Source organism: Coenobita brevimanus, chromosome 90 (genome assembly GCF_032717465.1).
Source record: "Coenobita brevimanus isolate Jiangsu-jjx chromosome 90, ASM3271746v2, whole genome shotgun sequence".
NCBI classification, from domain to species: Eukaryota; Metazoa; Arthropoda; class Malacostraca; order Decapoda; family Coenobitidae; genus Coenobita; species Coenobita brevimanus.
In genome coordinates this window covers 15,608,328-15,634,991 of record NC_137043.1, presented here as the reverse complement: position 1 = coordinate 15,634,991, position 26,664 = coordinate 15,608,328, and the positions used below count along the sequence as shown (strand labels likewise).

The following is a 26,664-nucleotide window of genomic DNA, read 5'->3' as shown; positions in this document are numbered from 1 at the left end:
TACTGTTACCAATTTCGAACTCATGATCCATTTTTATCCGTACTACACACCTTTAAATGTTTTGATGATATCTTGAGCGGTTACAAAGTTAACACACACACACACACACACACACACACACACACACATAAATTGTAAATAATTCCAGCTTTGCTATCGCGGCTTGTAAATATAATAATGAAACAGGGGGGGGGGGGTGAGTACAAGGAGGGCAGCAACAACTTGGGATCAGGCAGGTACTCTCAGTAAGTAGTTATCCCATGAGACGCTCATTTTCTTTGCAAAAAAAAGGACCCTCGGAAGTCATTCAGGATCACCTTAGGGAAGGCGCCAAAATGAATGGCTCTGCAGCCGAACCTACATCAATCAGAACCCACTTGGCCTCCCTCCTATATTTGTCGGAATTCATTGAATTTATTTCCTAACATCCCATCGGGCTACAACACATCTATCTGATGTAGTCCAATGGACTTTAGATAATGTACTTCTTCAGATGAGACCCTCTGCGTTTTTTCGAACAGGTCCAGTTCATCAGACTACTGAAACTTGTTGGACCGTGAAGACCACAGGGATGGGACAGCTGTCACTTTGTTCCAACACTCCTGCCTACAGTCAAGAGTTAAGGCCATCTTCTAAGACATGTCACTATAGGTTGGAATTGGGTCAGTCAGCTTCCTGAATGCACAGCTTTTCAACCATAAAAGATTTTTTCAGTGTCTCTCTCCCAAATGCCACAAAACAGCTGAATGAATATTTACACTCCTCAATCACCAAGGTGTTTCAGATCAACAGCATTGCCCACAGGTGGCACATATCAGGTGAGACTGTCTTCAAACGCATCTGCACCACCACTCATCACCATTTCTGCATTACACTCACCCATAAGACTGGATATATTCTTCCACTTTTGACCCCTTTTGCATTATCAAATTTTCATCACAACCAAACATGCACACTATCAAATAATCCTAATGACAATATAACATTCTCCTCACTCTCAGTTGTTTCAGTAACAACTTTAACATGTCATCGCCCATTCTCCCACAATAATCTTCAAATGGGAACAATATGAACGACCCACGAGGAAAGGTGAACATCCTTGCTAGTATGTTTGCCACAAATTCTATCTTAGACGAGGTTAATCAGAATGTTTCTGTACTAGAACTCGACTCTCTCGAAACCGCTCCACTTATGATAAAAAAAAGATACGTATGCCTATCCTAGACAATTTACCAAGCAAGAAAGCTCCAGGTCCAGATGGAATTCCTCCAATCATTTTGAGAAAGTGTTTCCCAGAACTTGCTCTTTTTCTAGTGAAATTATTCAGATTATGCATCCGTACTTTTTCATTCCCTATTTCTTGGAAAGCAGCAAATACTCACCCAGTTCCAAAGAAAGGTAGTTCTTATGACCCCTCTGATTACAAACCAATCGCTATCACATCTCTTGGTAAAGTATTTGAGACAGTAATTAATAAGCATATTGTTAACCCTTCTCCAATGAGGTTTCCTGCCATTGCCCACTCCTCCTTACAGGAAATTTATGAGATTTCAAGCAAAATTCTCTTACTTCAAACCATAATATCTGCCAAACTATAATAGCTAGAGAGAAAAAAAAAAATGAAGATACATAAGACTCACCAACTCTTCCTCTAACAAATGAAGGTATCCCAAGGTCTCCAGGTGGTCCCATAGATGAGTAAGGATAAGTTGAAGACGAATGGTTTTACATACTTAGGCGGGCTGGTTCAGAGTGCGTGCCACTGGCAGTGACCTTGGACTCGCTGGCTAGCATTGGCAGCATTGACAAGAGTGGTGATTGTAACACTGTCCAGGCATCCTTGGAAGGAATGTGGAAAATTCCACTCAATCCTCAACTTTTGCTTACTCACCATCGTAAGGATAAGTCACCACTCTATCCATGTGGCTCCATAAAGGGTTTTCTGCCCGTTTCATAGTGCCTCTATGCCCTGTAGGAGTGTGGGAAAAAATAGTTCTCTGTTTTCTTTAATCACTTCTTACGTCAATTATACTAATTTCCCACTACTAAGACTCTATAATTGCAGTTGACATCACGATTATGGGTAATTGCACTTTGACAAGTAAATGCTGTGGCTGTTTCACGCAGTATGGCTGAGTATGAGGTAATTACTTGTACTGTAATTCAGACTGATTTGTACTAATCAAGGGACTATGAAAATCTTATCAGTGTTAAACACAACTTACATTATTTGTACTTCACATCACAAAAACACTTATGCTCACATATTCAACACTATTTCCTGAGTATCGAGGGAAAACATTTAGTTATAGCTAACTAGGTAATGTTCTTTCTGGCCCGCTCACAAGTGGTTTTCTTTCATGTAACTGGTAGGCTGACTTAAGGTATTTCCAATAATTTTTTCACCAGTAACCAATAAACAGTAACATGCACTTATAGAACTTATTATAAAACACTTATATCATAGTACTCACTAGAAATCACTTATAATATCTAACATTTCACTTATCTATAGGAAAAAAAACACACACTTGTGCATACCTGCATACTATTTACACTTTCCCACACACACCTGCTCAGTAATTATGCTCAGAGTGATACTCGCAAAAACATTTAGGGCACAGGGAGGCCTTGCATTCTGCACATTGGTAGGCTGTCTTTTTGTTCTGCGGGACGGCGTTTGGTCGTGTTACAGACGTGGCACCACCTGTATGCCTGGCAACCTGCTGTGGTATGGCCAATGTCTACCAGCCTGTGCCACCAGAAGTAGCCTGCACAGCTTAGCCTGTCCACTGTAGGTGCTGTCTGCGTCCCCCACCTAGCACCTGGCACCTGTGCAGTTGACTACTCCTCAAGGAGTTCGCGTGCAAACTCTCTCTCAAACTCTCGTAGATAGAGAGGTTTCCTGACGAGCTCCTTGAACAGCATGAAACTGTTCAAGACAGCGATATCAAGAATGTGTAAAAACGCCTTCTTGTACAACCTGCAGGACTTACACAGGCAATCAACCTTACCAATTTGCATGTCCGATTTATCGACAAGCCGCATGTTGATATAATCACTGACAGCATCTGGCTTCAACACGGGTTCCCTGATCCTGTATTATGTTTTTCCCGTTTCCTTAAACACACCCATATGTACTGCTGACAACATGTTAACCCATCTCTTGTCATAGCAGAGAAGGGCTAACATGTTGCCATATTTCTTGGTAGGAAGGGTTCCTTTCTCAGTATTTGCTGGGAATACAGGGAAATTCTTTCTGTTTACCCAAACAGTTCCACAGGACCCAGTACCGTGTTCAAGCAAATACTTGGTCAGTGCCAGGGCAGCGTAATAATTACTGGTGTATATAATGTGATGCCTGTTGAAATACCTTCCATCAGCAGTTTCATGACTGATGCCGAGAAACCACGAGGATTGTCACTAAGTATAACAACATCCGTTGCCTAATAGACTATCACACTGAGCATATATCCAGTTTTGCAGTCGCAAAGGAAAAAGAATTTCAGCCCAAAGTGGCGATGCTTGGACAACACATACTGAATAAATGCCAACCTACCCATGAATAACACCAGTGACTCGTCAACTACCACTTTCTGAAACGGACGAAAAACCCTGGGAAATGACTCCTTGAGCATTGTTAGAATGGGTCAATTTTCCACGGCCTGTCATTTGGCCCAAAATCTGTATTGAAATGGAGGAATCTTAGGATGGCCAGGTACCTGTCATGGGCCATACACTTGCCGAAGACAGGTGTGCCCACGAGTTCATCTACCGACCAGTAGTCATGAAGCACATGTTTTCTTGCGTGCGCCGTCAACATGGTAAGGGCTAGCCATACTATTCCCCCACTCCACGGTTGCCAGTCCCTCATGTGTGTGCTTTCGCTGGCAGCCACGTCCAGCCACAGCACACACATAGCCTGGTGAAAATTTATTTCTTCCACCAGGTATTGCATAACTGCAGTCGTGAATATCGCCCTGAAAATACTGCTAATAGTCCAGGGCCTGGGGGGAAGCTCATCTTCCTGAACACCTGCTCCTTCCTCATCAAACACTGGCACAGAGGGCTCAAATCCTGCTCCATCCTCCCAGACAATGGTATCCACTCTACCCACACCTGGTAAAGCGGGCCATTTACCACGTGCAGCATGTTTTTTCTGCGTGCGTGCCCACGTGCAAGCCCATGGGCAGGGGGTGGGAGGTAAAGAGAGGGAGAGGTGTGCAAGGTGGGGGAGTAAGGGAGTGATGACTCACCTGCTGTGGGCCTTCCCTTGGGATACGCTTCCTGCTGAGTAACACCACGTGGGGCTCGTGTGGAAATTTCCACTCCTGAAGGGTCCAGTTGTGGTGATTCCACCCTTGAAGTACTTGGCTGAGGTGAAGGTGGACGTTCGAGGGCGAGATGATGGCGAGCAGGCAGCGAGCATGGTGGTGAGATGGCTCATCAGCGTTTATTTGACAGATGACCACCAACTCCACACTCACCTGCCTGGTGAGATGGCTCATCAGCGTTTATTTCACAGATGACCACCAGCTCCACTCTCTCCTACCTGGTGAGCTGGGTCATCTATGTCCTCCTCCTCAGTGAACTCGTCATTGCCAAAAACCCTGCCCTCGTCCTGCAGGAGTTTGAGAGCCTTTTCAGGCGTCTGAGAGTGGGAAGGGGTTGGAGGGCAAGAGAGTTCACTTTGCACATGGCAACTTCTTCTCTCGTCTGAAGATGTACTCTCATTAAGTGTCTGTGAGGACACGGTGTCGTCCAAGGCACAACGGGTGGCACTGTCACTGAGCCCTTTCCTCGGCACTAAGGGCAGAACTTTCGCTGGGGTTGATGATGGATTGGCCCTGCATGCAGTGGGACAGAATTGGATAATGATGATGATGATGATGATGAAGATATGGCTCCACACTCTACCAGTGCTGTGTACGGACTGAGCTGTGCATCATTGGGTACCTAGGAGGCCTAATTCCCGTTTGGGTGTCATAGAAATTGGTCGTGAGTTCCAAGGGTGGCGGGAAGATGCTTGTGGCTAATCTCGTCAACCGGGGGCCCTCCGCGCCCTGAATCATGTTAGCTATACATGTCATCCGGCATGTAGGGGTTAAACGTCTTGAACCCATCAGCTTATTTTGTGACAGACAGTAAAGTTTTCACCATGAAAAATCCAGTGCTGATATACTCAGTCTCTTGACTCACACCATCCATCTGTCAGTTGACCAACATGGAGAAACCCATGCAGTAGCCCTTGATATTTCTAAAGCTTTTGACAGAGTGTGGTACCGTTCCTTGCTATCCAAACTCCCATGCTATAGCCTATCACCTTTTGTTCCAATGACTTCCTCATAGCTCAGTGATAGAAAGATAAAAGTAAAAGTAAATGATGTATATTTCAATTTCCAGTCAATTATTGCTGGCCTGCCACAAGGATCAATCCTGGCACCAACCCTATTCCTAATTCATATTAATGATTTCTTACTTATCACTCATAATCCCATTCACTCACATACAGATGACTCAACACTTCACAGTTCCTTCACACACTCATAAATCAGGACTTGTCTAAGATCACTGAACTGGGACAAAGTAACAATGTATCACTTAATGCTAGTAAAATCAAGCATGCAAAGTATACTAATAGAAAGATACTGCCTGATTCGTACTAAATTTTACCTTCAGTACTATAAATACAGTATTCCTATCTCCAAAAATATTGATATTTTCGGTGTGTCCCTTACAGTATCCTCAGCTGGACCTCTCATTATAGATCACTTGTTAAAACCGATTCTGAGAAGCTTGGATTATTGTATAGAATCTGCAGCTACTTCTCTGACGAGCTGTTGGCTATGATTTACAAGAGGCATGTGCTGCCAGAAATTTATTTATACAAGTCGGTGTCCTCACTCGGGGCGAGAAAGTTTTGAAGAAAAGCTCCCTGTACAATTTTTTTTTTTATGGCTTTCAGTTTTTGGCTATTTTCTCGAAAACTACAAACTGTATCACAACCGGATATTCCTCATTAGAAAGCTGTTGAAATCCTCCATCAAAACTTCTAATAACATTTTCCTGTATGATGGAAAGCATTTGAATGGTGATGTTGGAAAGTGAAACTGACTTTGCACAATGTTTATTCAGGGCCGCCTTATGTACCGTAGTTTTATTCGTGTTTTCCTTTTTTTTTTTTGTGTGTGTGTGTGCTTATCAGCTAGAACAAACATCGACGAATGATATCGGTTTCATGGCAGTATAGTGAGGTTTGGGTGGTGAAAATATTGTGAGAATATGTGTTTTCAGTGTCACGCGGGCGGGCGGGCAGCCAGTCGAGTAAAATCGTGTGCCGGGAAACTTACTGAAACTTATGCGTGCGCGAGAGGGTTAATTAAACTTAAGCCAAACCAAATATTCCCTTTATCTATGTAAATATGTAAACCTACGTCTGCTTGTATGTGAGGGCTTTTCATCCTCAGGACACATCATCTACCACACAGACGCAGTTTAGGTCAACGAAACTTTCCGGTAATTTACATGTATTTACAATATAGTTGTCCGTGAGGGTTAAACACAGTAGCATTTAATTTATTAATAATAAGAATTATTAACCCTTACACCGCGGGCATGTTTCCCAATGTTTTGCATCTCCAGCGGGGTTATTCAAGCTCCGACAGACTCTCAAAAAATATTTGCCAAAAATCAGTTATTAGTCCTAGAATATTAAAATTAAATATGCCTATGGCACATACCTTCAGCTTTCTCCTGGGATGTTTGTTGAGCCTTCGCCGATTACCGTAGGACTTGAGGAGACCTCTGAAGTTGGGTAACGAATTCTCCACTTTACACTTCCCGACAACCCGTAATATGATTACCACAGCCAGATATTAACACTATAAACACTACTCTATGATTATCAAGTAGTTTGGGATCCATACTCCAAATAAAAACCACTGTGAAAGCAATGAAAATTACAAGCGCGTATGACCTTCCCACTTGCGCTAGTTCGCTGTTGATATTCTGTCATTCATTATTCATAAAACCCCTCACACTTTATATTTCTATTACTATATAACACTTATATATATCTACAGTCTTTATCCATAAGTTTCCTTCAGTAGTATTAGTTTATTGTCACTGTAGGGATTCAATTTCTTTCAGTAAAATACGTAGCATTCACTTTCTCGTCCTGTATACTAGCATTGAGAGTGAATGTCACTTTCACCTTCACTCTCATAACTCATAGTATTCAGACATGCTAGAGTGAAACTCACTTTCTTTACTTCTAGGATATATACTCGTATTCTTATAATACTACTCATTTACATTTCTATTTACGTTCTCTATTTTATTTACGTTATTTACATTTCTATTTTATTTACGCTGTGTTATGCACTGTCACTTGAAGTAACTCATAAAACTATTTTCCACTGTTCACGTATATTTACATTCATTACTTTCACTTGCTGTTCACACATTATTTACACATTATCTACAATTCCACTTGCACTGTTTTACTCAATAGAAAGATTGTAGTCACTCTTTTATCAATTGTCAGCCCTTTACCTCTTTCCACACGAGGTTTAGTAGGGGGTAAAGGTCACAGGGCCCTTTGCATGGGGGTGAAAAGTCCCTGAAGTTAGCAAGAGTAAACAGACGTACCTCCACATTGGAAGATGAGAGTGAACTGATAAGGGTGGGCCGGGGTGGTGGCCTACCTAGGGAAATGCATTACTACCAACGTTAGCCTCTTGACAGCAGCTAATATATAGCAGTGAAATGATTGGCAGGAAATCTAGACAATACATTATAAATTAGGTAGTTCCAGGTGAAAGTAAATATCACTTAGGCTTCTCCCTTCCCTCCTTATATGTATATTTATTACGAAAATAGATTATACGGCATATTTCAAGGGGAAATAAACAGCGAAAATTAGCGAACGAGTGCACGTGAGGTGTTGTCAGGTGATAATTAGCCAATTCCAGGTGTATGGCACTCTCACTTACCTTATTTCTTTCTTGTATATGTTATTTGGTATAAGAATAGGGCATAGGGCTTATTTCAATGGATGAAATCAGTGAAAAATTCCAGGGAAGATTTACTTAGCGTAGCACGGCCGGGCAGGCCTTCTAAGGCCTTCTAAGTCACACATCTTGACCTGTTTGGTCTCCATCATCCCCTGTATCCGAGGTAGCCGCTAACTCAAGGGGTACCAGCTTATCAATAGTTTTTATGTTGGTATGTCCCCTACATTTTATTTTTACAAGTCTCAGCACCCCCTCTGAATCTGGGTGCATGGAGATCACCTTAGCTAATGGCCACTGGGATCTTGGTTGTTCTGTTTTCACTAAGACCACGACTCCTTTGTTTATAACTGACTTGTTGCTGGCAGCCTGGGCCCCATAAAACTTTCTCGTAGGCTCAGAAGATATTTTTCGCCCCAATGTCTATTCCAAATATCCAATACCCTTCTCAGACGTTGATATTCCTCCTGCAGATGATGTTGTCCTAATTCATTATTTTCTATAGTAAGATCATCTACTTATTTGTGGATATCTAGACATAGCACAGGATGGAGCTTCCTGTCATACCGTTATAACATATGAGCCGGTGTCAATGCCTCAGTCGAAACGCTAGTGTCATCTAAATAGGTTAGGGGTCTATCATTAATCCTAGTTTCAACTTCAATAAGCACTGCTCTTAACTCTTCTCTTGTGATCTTAGTTCTGTGTAAGGTTTACCTTAGGCAGTTCTTCACAGTACCAACCATTCGTTAGGTAAATCCATTTTGCCATGGTGCTCTTGGAGCTATGAACTGCCAGGTACAATTTCAGATTCCCAGTGCCAACTTAACCTTTGCGTCATTCATTACATTTAGAAGTAGAGGTGCTGCTCCAATGAAATTGGTTCCGTTGTCGCTTATTAATTTATTAGGACAAGACCTTCTAGTAGTAAATCTTTGAAATACGTTCAGGAATTTCTCTGAACTCAGATCTGCTATTTCTAGATGGACTGCCCTTGTGTAGGTGCAAGTAAACAGACATATATAAACCTTATGGGGAGTTCCCTCACCCGTAACAGTCATAGCCCCTGTGTAATCAACTCCTGTTACTTTGAAGGGCCGACTTACATTTACCCTATCCCTTGGTAAGACAGGTGGTCCTGGATAGTCATATGGTTGTTGTTCGTACCTCCTATATGTAATGCAACCTTTGAGATATTTATTTATGACCTGTCTACCCTTAGGGATCCAATATCTTTCCCTGTTTCGGGCCAAAGTCTGCGGCATACATCCGTGAAGTCAAATCGTGGGCTTCCTTTACAATTAACTGTCCAAAATATCCACTCTTGGGTAATAATATGGGATGTCTAGTTTGGAGAGGCAAATCAGCCTATATTATTCAGTCCCAGCATCTAATTAGACCCTTTCCGTCTAAGAACAAGCCTAAATCTCTTATCAGCTTATTCTTGCTCCCAGTGCCTTGGCCTAAAGGTCATATATCTCTCCATAATAATTCCTTTGTATCACTTTCAGCCAATATTCCATGGGATCTAACTTCTGAAACCCCACTTTCTTATTCAAAAATTCAACAACTAATTTAGTAGTGTTAACAGGTTATCTTACTGATGAGAATCTGTTAATGTCAATTACTTCTGGCTCAGGTACTATAGGTCCCAAGTTTACTACACAAACCTCAGCAATACTATACTGTTTCTGCTCAGGCCAGTCTTTAGTGAGTAACCATTTAGGACCTTTAAACCAAAAATTATCTTTGATCAGTCTCTCTACAGTCGAACCTCGCGAGAGCAGATCAGCTGGATTTTGTTTGGAGGATACATGCATAATTTTTAATTTGGAAGACAGCTATTTAATAGTCTTCACTCTTTTGCGGACGAAAGGAATTTTACTGTCTTCCCTCCCTATCAAGCAAAGTCAAATCTCACTGTCAGTCCATATATAGATATCCTCAAACTGAGTATCAAGAGCAGTGGTTATATACCTAGCCAATTTAATTCCTACTTCTATGGAAGCCTATTCCATTTGAGGTAGGGTTCTTCCTTTAATTGGCGCAACTCTGACTTTGGACATAATAATCTTACTATCCTCCCTGTTGTGCAATAAGCTACTGCTCCATATGCCCTTTGAGAAGCATCACAAAATATGTGTAAGTGCGACTTCTCATTACTGTTTATTTCCCTGGGAATACATATGCTTGATGTGGTTTCAAACTCCTTTCTAATCTGTTCCCATTGTTTCACTTACGTCTCACCTAATTCGGTGTCCCAGTTTAACATTTCTCGCCAAGACTCCTGCAATAAACATTTGCCCCTAATAACTATAGGACTAACCAAACCTATTGGGTCAAATAACATGGAGACCTGTCTTAACAAGGACCTCTTGGTGAGAGTGACATCAGAGAACTTAATTGGTTTCAAACTTATTTCATCAGCTCTTGTATCCCAGTTAAGACCCAACACATTTTGAATTTTGGGAATGTCATTATCTGGATAGTCCTCTTGTATTTTATTCCTCAAAAGCGGTGAATTTGTATTCCAGCTCTGTAACGGCAAATTTGCTTTCCAACATTCGGAACTGGCCACTCCATAAGCCTTCAATACTTCCGACTCTGTATCAGCAACACCTTGCAAATCATCCATGTAAAAAGCCTGCCCTATTTCTGGGCATTTGTCGTTTACAAAATGATGCTTTAAAGTGTTGCAAAGTAGGAAAGGACCAGCACAAGAGCCAAAGAGCACCGATCGGAAACAGTAAGTTTTCATTGGACTGTTCTCATTTTGGGAATCATGAGGCCAGAGGAATTTTGTAAATTTCCTATCCTCATCTCTCAGTCCTATTCTGAGAAAAGCCTTACTAATGTCTGTTGTATAAGAATAAGGTTTCTATCTAAATCTTAGTAATGCATTCCCTAACTTCTCAGTTAGAGTAGGTCCAAAGTATAGGCAATCGTTCAAGCCAGTTGATCCCTTGGACGCCTTACAACTACATTTGAAAACTATGGTAGTAGTTACTGAATCCTTGCTTACAGCATGATGTGGTAAATAATGTCCTACCTCGTGGTTAACAGGGAATTCTACCTCTTCTATAAATTTATTCTTCGATTGATCCTTTATAATATTATCACATATGGTTAGATGTTCTGGTTTGTCTCTCAGCTTTCTTGGAAGAGAATTTAACTGAGCCTTAGCTGCTTGGTAATTTGTTGGTGACTCCGAATGGTTTAGTTTCCATGATAATCCTACCCAATACTGTCCATCCTTAAATTCAACTGACTGGTTATACAAATCCAAGGTTATTTTATCTTCAGGGGTTGGTTCCTCAGAGTGTATTCCTACACTGTCTAGGTCCCACAGTTTGTGTACAGGTTCAATTTTTTCATCCAGCAAGTCATTTATCTGAGCAGGTTCTAGTTCTGCACCTATTCTAGCTACCATCAATGACTGTGTGGGGGTAACAAAGACTGAGTCTACTAGTTTGGCTTCTCTTTTAACTTGTTTTGGAGAAGGCAACTGACCCATAATATGGTTACTTCCTGGACTCTTGAACAACTTTTTTTTTTTTTTTTTTTTTTTTTAATGTGTCCGACTCTGGGCATAGGCTTCACAGCCTGCTATCAAGGCCCAGCAGTCCTCCTACATACCATACACCTCTACATGTCACCACTTCGGCGCTAACACCCACCGTCCATATTGAATACATGCTAGGGCTGTCTCATACAGGACTGGTGTATTGGTATTAGCGGGGGTATTTTTACAACATGTCGGCGGATGTACCATATTCTTCTTGAAAGTCCCATGTGGGAATCTTCCACAGTAATCAGAATCAATTATCATTTTTATGGGACCCACAGTATCTGATTCTACATTCCGTTTAGCCAACTTTATCCCTGAGTATTGTAGATCAGATGTTTCCTTCAGTTCTTATATATCTATCTATCTATCTATATATATATATATATATATATATATATATATATATATATATATATATATATATATATATATCTATCTATCTATCTATATATATATACTTGTCTCCATATTATCCAGTACAGCTGCTATTGTACGGCATTTATATCTGCCTAATTGTATTACAGGTCTAACTAAATCAAAGGACTGAGCTTCCTTAGTTGTTAAGAATCCCGTAATGGCTAAGTTTACCTTGCCAACAATAGGTAACTTTAATTTCTTCACAATGTCTGCAGAAATGAAGGTTTTCTGTGCACCCGTATCAAAAAAATTACATACTAATAGGCTTCTATTCTCAATCACTACCTTCACATCTACAGCTGGCATTACTACTGGAGCATTCGCCTTAGCAATTGCCATACTAACGCTTGCAGGTTTAGGAACCTCATTTTTCATCCTTGGGCATAAAGCACTATGATGATCCTTTTTGCACTTAAAACAAAGATTTAATTTTGTCTTGCAGTCCGCGGAAGTGTGTTCGGAATTCATACAGATTATACAACATCCCAGTTCCTGAAGCTTTCCTACTCTAGAAGCATAATCAGGATAATGTTGACAAGATGCACTGGAATGTTGTTCACCACAAAATGCACAAACTTTCCCGTCCTTTACCATGGGAGGTTTAACTTCCTTAATTTCATCAGCTTCTCTATTCCTTGTCTTTAATATTTTATCCTCAGCCTTCAAGGAGCTAAGGAAAGTACCTATCTCTTCTTTAGGCACATAATTAGCCTTCTCTGACTTAGGTTTTCCAACCAGTTGGTTAGTGTTTTTCTTTTCTTTATTTCAGTCTTCTGTTTAATCTCAGTAGGCTTTACTGTTCCTTGCAAATGTTTACAGAGTTGCATTAAGCCTTCCTCAATCTCCTCACAGGAGAAATTATCCTTTTGGTACCTATCATACAAGGCATCCTTGGTTTTTGGTAGAAGCTTTAAGGACGTAATTCTCGAAAGCACCCAATGTGCTGCATTAATATCTTCGTGAGTACCTAAAGCCTTTAAATTACAACTCATTGCAATTCTAAAATTTTGCAAGGAATCAAAATCATGTTTAGGTATAGGTAATTCAAGTAGAGCCTTCAGTAATTGGGTAATAACCTGCTCCCTGTCTTCGTAGTTTTGTCTAAGGATTGTCAAGGCCACCTCATAATTGTTTTCTTCCACTGGTAATTCTGTAATCAGTTTGTATAAGGCGTTCCCTTGACCTGTCCTGACAGATATGTGAGTTTGCTCACATTAGGGAGTTCTGCTCTATCATGAACTATCTGAACTGATCCCAGAAGGATTTCCAATTTTGCTCCCCATCAGACTCCGGAAGCGTAATTTGTGGTAGTACAGCTTTACTCTGCTGCTCCACAACTTGTATTTCCGCGGCAGTCTCGGCCAATTTTGACACTAGTGACTTCACTACGGTTAAAATTTTCTAATTTACCTTCAAATTTAGTAGTCTCCGACTCTAAGAGATCTTTATCGTCAGCTTCTGCTATGGCCGCATTTATATTTACACAACCTTCTTCATTTTTAGTCCATCGGTCTTTCAGTATAATCAGGGGTCTATTTAATTTCTCCCTGGACAGAGATATTTCATCTAACAACTGTTTGCAGTCATTCACGGCTCTCGTTACCCATCCTGCCTTACTACTAGAAGATCTCTGCAACAAGGAAACAGACAAGTTGACTGTTTCTAATTTCATAATTTAACCATTTAATTCAACCACAATTTACCCCAGCGAAGTAATTATCTAATTATTTTAACTTTTAAAGATTGTATAGATTAGGTCCGCAATATCAAATCTATCCCCCTGGGTTGTTAAACCTCTAGGGTTATATCTCATCCCCACACTCAATTTCCAAATAACCCATATTTTCCTGAGCTCAGAAATATTTATCTCCTAGTATACCATAGGCCCACCCATACCTTGTATAGCATAGAACTGTCCTTTCTTCAGTTCTGTGTAATTTATAAATTTCTGCAGAACCGCTTCTCTGCCATGATGATTCCAATGTATACCATCGGCCTTTAGTGTTGCCTGGAAAGGCTTTGCATTAATGTGGATAAAATCCTTCCCCTTCCTAATTCTTTGCAACTTCCTGTTCACGGCTCTGCTATTTAATTTATACGTACCATAGCAAACTGGAGAACCATATGGTAGATTTCTAGGCTCAAGAAGGGTTATGGTTACCGATGATTTACATGAACCTTCTATAGCTCCTACCACGGCTAGAATGTTTTCCACAATTCCATTAACTTCCACATCTTCATGAATATCATTTCCTCCCAGGAAAAGGAGAGTGCGGTCATGCTCCCAATCTAATACAGCATTTAGCCTTTCATCGTCGGAAAAGGAACTTGCCTTTCCACCCGGAGCTCGGTATATACGTATTTCCACGTCATCCACTTGTACCGAACGTGGTAGTACGAGTAGGCTATGCCCAACGAACGCAACCTTAAAAACATTCATTGCTTCGCACACCTCTGCTATCCTTACTCTCCAGGGCATCAAAAATATGTGGAAAATTTTTTAGTATACAGGTCGCTGTCCTCACTCGGGGGCACCAAAACTGTGTAGAAAAATTTTATTACGCAAGTCGGAGATCCTCACTCGTAGGACACGAAAAATATGTGTCAGAAATTCTTATATACTTCTTTATCTGATGAGTATTAGTCTTACTCGACCTTAAGTAAATTCACATAAGTCTCTTAGGAGGCATAGGTGTATCGTAATTGATACCCTGACTCACCTAATTATTATTTTCCAATCTCCTAGCTAATTTCCCATTGAATTGGCCAATTTGTAAAGGTTACGTAGGTGGAAAGAGTCGGACAACAGATGATGACGAGCCTGATGTTTAGGTCGGTTGCCAAGGCTGCCAAGCGTCCTTGAGGTATGTATTTACAACGTGCTACTTGAACCTTGTCTAGGAGCAGAGTGATTGAACATGACGTGCCTCTAGTCCCTCACAGGATTTGAAGAGGTGTCAACTATTTATTAATTACAATTAGTTTACATCATGATATATACAGGGCGAATCTAATTAATCTTAGTTTTAACAAGTGCTCATGGGCCCTTCGGGCCTCTCGCACTTGCTCCTGCGGAGGGCTTTCGCGTTTAAGTGTTGTTCTAGTGTAACATTGTCACTTGGATTTTTTGCAGCTAACCAACTGATCGTGTTATTTGCAGCTTCAGGAATGGAACCCAAGTCGTCTGAACGCAAGTCCGAAGTACACACACAGACACACAGCTACTGCTAGTTTATTTTAGTGCTAGTTTATTTAGTGGTCAAAATGTGATCGCTCATTAAATATAGTAAAAGATTTTCAATCGTGATGGGACCAATTTTTTTTTTTACATCAGCAATTTTTTTGCGGTTTTTGTGCCAATATTGGTGAGATTTGAATGTGTGGTTTCAGCTGCCCAAAACACACACACACACACACACACACACACACACACACACACACACACACACACACACACACACAGCTACTGCTATAGTATATTAGATCACACTAAAGCCAAACCAAATATTCCCTTTATTTATGTAAATATGTCAAACCTACGTCTGCTTTTATGTGAGGGCTTTTCATCCTCAGGACACGTCGTCTACCACACAGACGCAGTTTAGGTCAATGAAAGTTTCCAAGTAATTACATGTATTTACAATATAGTTGTCCACGAGGGTTAAATGCAGTAACATTTAATTTATTAATAGTAAGAATAATTAAAGAGAACGTAATCTCTGGGTTATAAAAACCGCTAGAATAGTTATTAACGCTCTCCAGGTGTTACTCTGCTTCTAACCAGGGACAACTGTTTTAAAAAGTAGAGAGTGCAACCACTCTGGGGGGAAATATTTCCCACATGTGCACTCTCAGATGGAATACTGCACACCCTTGTGGTGTGGATGTAGAGAGGTGGCACTAAAACAACTGGACAAAATTCAGAACAAAGCTGTAAGAATTATTAACAGCCTTGCAGTTACAAATGAACTACCTCCCCTACAAGTTAGAAGGAATGTTGCCTCTCTTGCATTAGTACCTCCAACAAGGAGGTTGTGTTTAACCCCGCGTTGGTTGGTTTGTCTGTTTGTTTGTTTGTTAGCAGGATTACTGAAAAAGTTATGAACAACGGATTTTTGTGAAATTTTGCGGAGGGTGAGCCATAGGCCAAGGAAAGAATTGTTATATTTTGGGTCGGATCCAGATGCGGAGTATCCCACACAATATTTCCAAGAGTTCACTGTGAATTTCAATGAAATATTGTGGAAAGGTGCGCCGTGGACCAAGAAAGAATTGACTAAATTTGGGGGCGGATCCGGATCGTGATCCGGATCCTATATCCACTGATCCGGATCCGGATCCTTTTTAATTGTAATGGCATTGGAGGAGGTATGCGCTCTCTGAGCACTTTCAAGTTTTACAGATACTTTTATGGCAATTGTTCAGGTGAAGTTGCATCCATTGTGCCGTCTCTCCACGCCTTTTCCTGTGTTTCACGGGCATCTGGTAGCGCTCATGAGTGGACTGTCACGTTGCCAAATTGCAGAACTTTTGCCTATTAAATGCTTTTGTTTCCCGAACTGCATCTCTTTGGAACTCGCTTCCCAAAATAGTTTTCCCAAAACTTCAATCCACAGCGGTTCAAGTCCAGCTGTTACAGATTTTTTATGAATAAAGGACACCTGTAATCTAGTGTCAGGATTATATTTTTATTTAATTTGTTTTTCCTTCCTCTGTTCATCTTATATCCAAAAAAAAAATGATGCCCTTAGATCAGTAAGTTAAAAAAATAGAGTCAGGTGATGCTTCTCCACATATCTACACGTAGACAAATTTGGTCAAAGTCTTTACATCAGTGCTCTCTATTATGCCTGCCGTCATAGTGTCAGTGTAATTAATTTATGCTTGCATGCGAAATTTTCATATGCTGTACAGACCTGGTACATTTCTTTCTTTCTGTTTACAGAATATGAATGAAGAAAGAAGAAGAAAAAAAAAAAAGAACTTCCATACATCAGATTGCAGGTGTCCTCCACTCATAAACAGGTATGTAATATTTTGACTTGAACTGCTGTAGGTTGAATTTTGGAACTAATCTGGAGCTATGTTGAAAATTATGAGATTCTATGGTATACCAGAAAAGTTTGTAAATATTATTAAAAGCTTGCATGAAGTTACTTTTTGTAAGGTAATGGTGGGTGGTTCTTTGAGTGATCCATTTCAAGTTAGGTCAGGAGTGATTCTTGGAGGAGTTCTTTCGCCATTGCTGTTTGTTTTGGTTATGGATTATGTTATGAAAAAGGTTGTAAGGAGAACAGGTGTAGGAATTAACTGGAAAGAAAATAAGAAGCTGATGGATTTGGACTATGCTGATGATATTGTACTGATTTGTGGAAGTATTTACGAGATGCAGAGGGTGCTTGATTGTCTGGTGGAGGAAGGAGAAAAAGTGGGATTGGTAATAAATTGTGGAAAGACTGAAATTATTAATATGAACGTGGAGAACCAAATCGATTGTGTAATTGGGAATAATGTGGTGAAGAATGTAGAAAACTTTAAATATCTGGGAACGATTGTATCATCTAATGGATCATTAAACAATGAAATTGAGGAGAGGATTAGACAGGCTTGGCGAGCTGTTGGAATGTTGAAATCTGTTTGGAATAATAATATGCTTTCGGTACATACTAAAGTGAAAATTTACAAGTCCATGGTTAGACTAATTTTAATTTACGGGCATGAGTCATGGTACAGTACAATTGCAACAGATCAGAAAGTATTAGGATTTGAAAATAAAATACTGAGAAGGATTCTTGGGGTAAAGTGGCAAGACAGAGTTACAAATGCAAGAGTAAGGGATATTACGAGAGTGGAACCAGTTAATGAATATGTGAGACTGTCTCGCTAGAAGTGGCTGCAGCACATATACAGAAAAGAAGGTAGTTTAATACAGGATGTGCCAGAGTGGACTGCTAGAGGAAGAAGAGGTAGAGGTAGGCCGAGGGAAACCTGGTTGAGGACAATGAAAAAAGAAGCAGGAGAGGAATGTTGGTGGGACCTGAAGGAGATGGCAAGAGACAAATATTGGTGGAGAGAGTTCATTGAGGCCCTATGCATCCCGTGGGGTGCCACAGGAAATGATTGATTGATTGAATCTGGGGTAGCGAATACTAAAGAGAAGCAATTAGGGGAATAAAGGAATTCTGATATAAGTTCTTCAATACGGCCATGTGAGAGTCAAGTCACTGGGGCCACCACATGCCCCTGTAGCACGGGGGAAGGCGTGGAGAAGCGGCATGAGAGAACTAATCTGGGATAGCGAATTTTAAAGAGAAACAGTTAGGGGAATAAAGGGGCCACCAGATGCCCGTGTAGCAAGGGGGAAGGCGTGGAGAGGTGGTATAATGGATATGCCTGTAAAATGTACATCACTGATTGGGAGCGGTTTCTGATCCTTGATAAGTGTGTACACACACACACAAACACACACACACACAACAACCAAATGCAAAACGTTAACCCATGGTTCATTATAATATGGCTACCAGCTCTAGCTCATAAATTCGATTTTGATCAGCAAAGAATCGCGTGGTAATTAGTTTACGTGGTACCAAACCAGCTGCCTTAAACACAGCGGTCACTCATGTCCAGGGTCACAGTGTAGCAGCCTTACAAGTGAGGCAGTAGTAGGTGCTCTCTTCGATGGCTTGGGTGAAATACAGGTTTGGGCCCGCCTGGATTTTTTTTTTTATTAAACATATTTTCAGGACACAGTGCCAAGAATTCAGCACATCACCAGTAATACACACTTGGGCTGCGACAAGAGACTGGGTATTACATCAAGATCGAGTTTTCAGACTCTATCGGAAAATCTTACATCACGCCAAGGAATATATGCACCGTATGAGCTTGAATCCTTGTTCTAATATATTAAAATAAGACTTCAAGAAGTTACAAAGGTTGGCTGCCACAGCATCCACTTTGGCCACTGTCACCCCTTTTCAACTCACTATGACACATTAACCCAAGGATGATCATTATGACAGCCCAGAGCAACGCCTCAAGACCTTAAAAATGGTCCTATAATCTCCAACGTCGAACCATCCAACCCAACCCCTGCCAAGACGCACCAGACCATACAAGAACTTCAGTATCACCCCTCACACAATTTTCACCATCAATACACCAGCACTGAGACCCATGTACAATAACAAGGCAGTATTTCCTCCTTCAGCAAACGACCAAGCTCCCAACAATATCAGTACTACCAGGCCATCAGTTATATAACACCAAGCCGTCACCTGTATTGTGATAGTGATGGCTGGGTGAATGCCTTTACCTAAGTACTTCGTAATTTCTAAGTACCTTCTCACAGGTCAACCACCTGGTGCAGACTGATCCATTAAAGTTGCCTCTTAGTAACCACAAACCGTCAACAAGAACGTCCCTTATTATCAGCTAACCTCCAACACTGCAAGGCCCTGTATACTTCACTATGCATAACATACACGAATGACCTCTTTACTACCCAGATGTGCATCTTTCCCCAGTCAATGTTTCCATCATTTCAAAAACTGGCACCATGCACCTCTCACAGCCATCATGTTAGACGGAGATATCATCCACCTCCCTGTCTACGTCCTGCAAGTGACCAACGCCAAGATAAATGGATCTCTACACCTAGACCTTATCTAGAAGATGGGGACATAAATCAGTTGGATGGAAGCATAAATTTACTGCCGGCTTTGGACAGTGATCTTCCAAAATCGCCGAGGCCCACGCACAGATAAAGAAGTACAGTAGATTGTGCCAAGACCGCCACTACATCAGTATTTCACTCCCCTTCGACTCTTTCTTTATAGACCACATTCCTCCTAACCATTCACCTCACGTAACATGGAAGCGTCGTTCTTTTTAGCTAATATTCTCTCTAACAGTGCACCAAACAAGCCCTTAACAGAGTCGCCATTTTGCATGAACAGAAGCCCCCATTGTAAGTTTCTGACATATCCACCAAACCTTTCACTCATCCACGAATACCTCGTGTCGGCGAGTTTGAAACATTTGAAGCGAGCCCTACCTCATCTCCATGTAAAATCCATCAAATCAATTTCTTAAACAATCATCCATTAAGGCATACCACATACCCACCAAGAGCAACTCCACCTCCTGCTCTAATTCCAAGACATAGTCACACATACATACAGGGTTACAGTTTATACTACTTCCGTCCACTACAAAAATCCATATCCCATATTCATACATCCACCAGGTATGCTGTAAAAGAAATCCATACACCAAGTTGAAGAACAACAATCCGTTAACAACATGCAATAGCTGAACATGGGTGAGACTACCTAAAGTCTGTTGGCATCACCCACCTCTGGCTAGGGAAAAAAAAAAAAATAGCTTCCTCAGGTTATTAACGGATTATAGCCAGCTACATGATAGGACAGACAAAAACTAGACAAAATTCAGAACAAAGCTGTTAGAGTCATTAACAACCTTGCCATTACAAATAAACTACCTCCCCTGCAAGTAAGAAGGAATGTTGCCTCCCTTGTATTATTTTACAGAAATTTTTTGGGCAAATGCTCATACGAAGTTGCGTCCATGGTGCCACCTATCCATGCCTTCCCTCGTGCTACACGGTCATCTGGTAGCGCTCATGACTGGAATGTCACTCAGCCATATTGCAGAACTGCCTATCAGAATTCTTTCATTCCCCGAACTGCGTCTCTCTGGAACTCGCTTCCCCAGAGTTGTTTCCCTCCAAATTTCAACCCATAGCTGCTGAAGTCTAACTGTTACAGATATTTTATGAACAGAGGACACCAGTAATCTTGTGAATGGATTATTCTTTTTATTCATTTGTTTTTCCTTCCTCCGTTCTGTTATTAAAAAAAAAAAAAAAATGTCTTTACTGACTAGCAGTGTGAAAAAAATCCACTGTAGACTTGTAGCTTGGCCTTTAAACCTACATCAACCAACAAGGGCAAAAATGCTTTTTGGCTGAATGCATGGGGTTGTTTTATCAACGTACAGTGTTCCCGTTTGGGCTCTATAACGGATCCACAACATCCTCCCTACTGATGAACGCCATCTATCGAGGATTTAACGTAGGCCTGCCTTACATGTCTCGATGATATCGTCGTTTTTAACCCCTAGTGGTCACACCACTCCCAGTGCTTAACTCGGGTCTTTCTCCACATTCACAGAAAGTGAGTAAAACTCAGTGTAACCAGCTGCACAATAGCCTCATTTCAGTTATCCCAGGTGAACCATACCAACTTTCCAGAAGAGACGAAATAAAACCAAACAAAGCATTCGAAATTGAAAACACGTTGAACCATGAATGTCAATCAGATCCTGGCTTTTGTGCAGCAGGTTTCCGAGTTATGCAGGTTTGTGCCTAAATTCGCTAAAATTGCCAAACCCCTGTAACATCGCACGAGATCTAAAGCACCATCTTTTGAACCACAGATTGCTAAAGTGCAAAGATGTTTACCTTCAACAGCCTATAGTAATTTACCTTGCCTACAAACTTTCCCTCGAACTCTAACTAGATTCTTCCAACATGGAACTGGATGTCTTAGTAAACCTTACCAAGGACGAGAAGAAGTACATTACTGTTTCCACCTGCCACACAGTCAACAAAACCAGGTAAAACTAAGGTAGCAACACCGAAGTATGCCTCGCCCTTGTGTCGACAGTTATGGGTCCTTCCTCACTAGACTTACTTTCCTAGACTTACTTTCCAGGCGATCATCATTGACCAGTCCTTCCGCTGACTTTCCTGTTTCCAGGCTACAGACTCGCTTAGTCTGTACTGGCGTGAGGCTCTTGAGACATTAACCTCTGCTAATATATAATGCCAAAAAAATTGGATGAGCAAGACCCTTTCCCAGCTGTCTCAGCATATTACTGTGGCCTGACTGGCTACCAACATAGTTCAGTACCCAGCTGGGATCTACATCATTATATCTGGTGGAAAAATCTTCCAAGGATAGATATGAGGTTCAAGAATCATTTGCCAACCCCAACAAGACAAAGACATCTGCTTCAGGCATAAGAAGCAGTTATTCAATCAAATTCCGGATGCCCAACGTCCTTTATTTTTTTTAACCTGATCCGGCGGATCATCTGTCACATCAACACTACTAGACTGGCTAGGCAGATCACTGCAAATAGACCATAACAACAAGTTACGGTCCATAACTTAGAGCCACTACCACTTCACAGGAGTTTTAAAAGCATCACCACTGACGAAAAGTGCATCTAGCACATATTCACAGCTCCATTTGCCAAACATGCTGCTGAAACCACCATTTGCTCCCAGTTTAGTCACACAGACGAAAATTTCAAGCATCTGAGTAGTCGCTCACTCGGACGACGTAGCATGTTCCAGCAGCTAGATCTGAAAGTCATTGGTACCTGTATTTGATTCCAAACTCACCACTGGCCCAGGGGCAATCCTGTTATGAAAGCAGCCAACGGACAATCGTAAATCAATGAAAGAAAAGCATTCAGGAGCCGAATGGTTATCGCCCGCCAGAATATGCAGTTGGCCAAGTTCAAGAATTTGGACAGAACTTGATACCCTGACGGTTTCATGTTGATATCTCAAGCCGCGCCAGATGTAACATAGTATTAAAGGCTGGCAATAAAAACTAGTTGACCTTTGACAGCCATTTTGGCGACCTAGACCTTGACCCCAAGTGCCCATTTTCGAACTCGTCCAAGATTCTGGCCATATCTTGATACCTTGAAGGTTTCATGTTGATAGCTCAAGCCGTTCATGAAATATAATGATGCTAAAGGCGGGCGATAAAAACTAGTTGTTTTTTGGCAGCCATTTTTGTGACCTTGACCTTGACCCCAAGTGCCCATTTTCGAACTCGTCCAAGATTTTGATCATATCTTAATGCCCTGAAGGTTTCATGTTGATAGCTCAATCAGTTCATGAGATATAATGGGAAAACACACACACACACACACACACACACACACACACACACACACACACACACACACACAGAGGCAGGCTAAAACATTATTATTCTGCCTTGCTAAATGGCGGAAGATAATAAGGCTACTATTTCTCACAAAGAATGATTGGCATAATCAGTTAACATTTAGTTAATGGGCACTAAATACGAAAACAGTTCATAGGAAGGCTGGTACTGTCAGGCAGAATAACTTCTGAGTGAGCTTTTGAGTGAGCCACCTGGTTACACTCAGATCTCACAGTGACCCAAATGGTGTATAGTATTCCTGCCTGCCTTACTAGAAGCCAGGCATGTGAGAATACAGAGAGCCTGTCCTGTTGGAGAATCTTTAACGTAAATCTGCAAGCATTCAAACCATTGATTCGCTAGCACTTTAACAGTGTGTACTTTCATAGTCCTTCCCTAGTACCCCCACTACTGTCCTGTCTCATTCAATCGTTACTTGTCCTTCACGTCCATTTCTTCAACCTCCCTGACCCTTTCAATCTTGGTGGATATTTCACAAAGAATCTTTACTGTACTCAAACCACTAATCCCACAACACCCATCTTGATGTACGTACTGCTGTGCCAGGCCGACCATTCATCAAACTTTCAACACATGCCCCCACTTTTTTTGCTTACCACGCCCATTTCTACAACTCTCCTGTATGGGTTTCATGGCGCAACGCAGTACCGGTAATGAGGTTAAGGAACAAACCACTTATCGTAAATGTATACAGTAACTGCAACATTTGTCCAGACTGTTTTACTTCATTTTTCAGACAAGTCATTGTACGTATAACAGATATGTTTAACGCAGGTTTTCATTCCGTTCACAAGTTCGGTAAAGCTTCTCATAAAATAAAGGAGTTCTTTCCTTTGCACCTATTTAGTTAAGAGTGCCGTTTTGCTCACTACCAATATAGAACTGAAATAATGGTACCCAGTGAACTCCATCTTGTTTGCCGCCAACATGAATTTACCAGTGCACTTTGTCAAAAACTTACCCAAGCTCTTTCAGCGTCTTAGAGAGAGAGAGAGAGAGAGAGAGAGAGAGAGAGAGAGAGGGAATTTAACTCTTTCTTTCAGTCGCTTATTATAAAAACGCATTATTTCTTTACCATATCACTTGGTTGTTTATTTCTTTTCTTGTCATAAATAACCATTCTGAGGAGGCATTATGCTGTATGTATCATTTTGCTCCATTCACACTATTTTAAAGAGCTTGGAATAGACTTTTCTTGCTAGACGGAAAGGTAAAAATCTTCATCAACACCTTCACTGATAAAGGTATTCCTGTTTTTTTTTTTTTTTACTATGATATCATGTAGTAGTAGGAGAAGATTTAAATTTCATCACTGGATTCAAGGGATTAAGAAAAGACCATCTCAGACAGGCATAGCAACCATTCCAACATGGCAGGAGCCATGGTGTCGTTTTGAAAACCCTTCTATCCGATTAATATTTATATATATATATATATATATATATATATATATATATATATATATATATTCATGCCGACTGCTTCTTTTGCCTCTTTTGGATGATATCGAGAAGAGTATTTGTAAAAGTACTGCACTTTTTTTTTTTTTTTTTTTTTTTTTTTTTGCTGTACTTCCTGGGCAACTGTCTCATACCGAGAGTGACTAATTTATCCAAGTTTATTCTTGCATTCAGATGACGTACCTTTCATTTTTGTTCTTGCCATTTTCCAGTTTCGTGTATCTTTGGAGATCTTTCGCACTAGGGATAGATATAGCTTTCATTGATCTAGTCATTACAGTACCATCCCCGAAGTTGAACAAAGCCTCAAGACTGAATATTACGTATTTGAAGTGAGTGGATAAATGCAGCCTCCTCTGTGCTTTACATATTTCCTCTCGAAAGCTCTATTAATTTATGGAGTGTTAGAATGACAGAACCATATCTATTTATCCAGAGTGAGAGAAATACAGATACCAGTACAGGTATCTTTTTTATTCACAAAGAGCATCAGAAGTGAATAATATCTACCTACCTACTCAAAGCAAGTAGGTTCTTGCGGGGAATGAGGACGAGGTTCTATTCCTAATAATAAAAAGAATAGGAGCAAAACAAACCTGCAGAAGCCATAAGATGCAGTAGTAACACACACGAAAGTCGACAAATCATCGTTATGCAGATCTTGCACCACAGCAGTCTTCACAGCAACACTGGAATGAGAACAGAATATTTTTAGCTGTAGCCATGAAGTCTGTTGTTGTTGTTGTTTTTATTATTATTATTATTATTTTTATTATTATTATTATTATTACTATTCCATCCATCCATCATCCAAACCTAGTTGCCCCACGAGAAGCGTAGGAGCCCTGGGCTAGGCAAGTTGGTCCTGACATTTAAGATGAGAATGACCAGCCTCATTCATTCATTATTATTATTATTATTATTATTATTATTATTATTGCCATTAGTCACCACCTGTTCCGTAGGAGGAGACTATTGTTTCACTGGTGGTATTATTATTCTCGCCTTAGAGTCTCGCAACGGTTCCAGGAGAACCGGAGGCTGCACAAAGAATCTGAAGCACCCAGGTTATGTGTCCTGACATGGGCCATTGTTGATAGAAAAAATCTAAATCTCCCCAGTGGGGTCAAGGTCATTGTAGGAAACAGCAGCAGACACGTGCATTCTTTGAAACCTTCGTCAGATCTCTTTTGGATGTTACACCAAAAGTTACCTTAGGGTCTTCAGATCTTATTTATAATGTACATACCTTACCACATTCCGAGGAATCTCGGTGCAGCTGTGATGGCAGCAAGAAGTCCAGCGACACCTTCTTCACCTCCTCCAGCCTTCAACCCGTTGAGAGGGGCTGACGGTGCAGGTCCCCAGTAGCCACGAGCTCAGTCCATCTCCGGCACCGTGAAGTGGTACAATGTTAGGGCGGGGTATGGATTCATCCGGCGTCAGGACACCAGAGCCGATGTATTCATACACCACCTGGGGATCGTCACTCCCACTTCACAAGGCCGGAAATGCTTGTTGCACGAGGGCAAGGCAGTTGTGTTCTGTCTCCTACAGACGCCGAAGAGTCCTGAGGCTACTGATGTCACCGGGCCGGGGGGTGCAGCTGTGCTGGGCTCTGCCCATGTACGGCAGCACCCTACAGAGTGGGGTGGCCAGCCCAGAGATCCTCAGTGCACTGAGGAGATTGACACAATCGTCACCATGTGCATCGCGATGACGTGGGCTTTTTGTGGCGGTGACAAGGCGGTGATGCTCATTCTTCTCCCACAGATTTTTTAGAAGAACAGGCTTCACGCATTGTCATCCCACAATGCTTCACCCATGATGCACATACTACTGCCCTTTGTCAGGAGCATCGCGCCCCTAAGCTGCAGCTTCCCAAACCCCACACAACACCGTGGAAAAGGCTGCAGCTCGATGCTCCCCTCAACAGGGCGACTGCCGCCGCCACCAATACCACCACTGCACCACCTATCGAGACAGCCAATCCTGCTCCCTCTGACGATTCCCGCCGCCCGCCATCAGTAGCTGAGGAAAGGGCTCCTTCTCCTGTCCCTTCCACCAACCAGGAAGAAGAGGACCCCCCACCCCCGACTCCACCACCTGCTACTGATGCCGAGCTGCAGAAGAAAAAAAACAAGAAGAAGGGAAAGAAAGCCAGGCCACCTCCACCTGACGATATGGAGACC

General features: G+C 41.4%; 1 protein-coding gene across 1 annotated transcript in view; it reads right to left on the bottom strand.

Moving 5' to 3' along the window:
* LOC145411614 (uncharacterized) overlaps positions 1–25,748 on the bottom strand; it is a 71,876-nt gene extending 46,128 nt beyond the window's left edge. The window contains exons 1-2 of the mRNA XM_080281623.1: positions 25,727–25,748; positions 25,069–25,161 (exon numbers count right to left, since the gene is read on the bottom strand). Of these exons, the coding sequence (XP_080137749.1) occupies positions 25,069–25,120 (52 nt within the window). The 5' untranslated portion in view covers positions 25,121–25,161; positions 25,727–25,748. The remainder of the gene's footprint in view (positions 1–25,068; positions 25,162–25,726) is intronic.
* Positions 25,749–26,664: the final 916 nt, after the last annotated feature.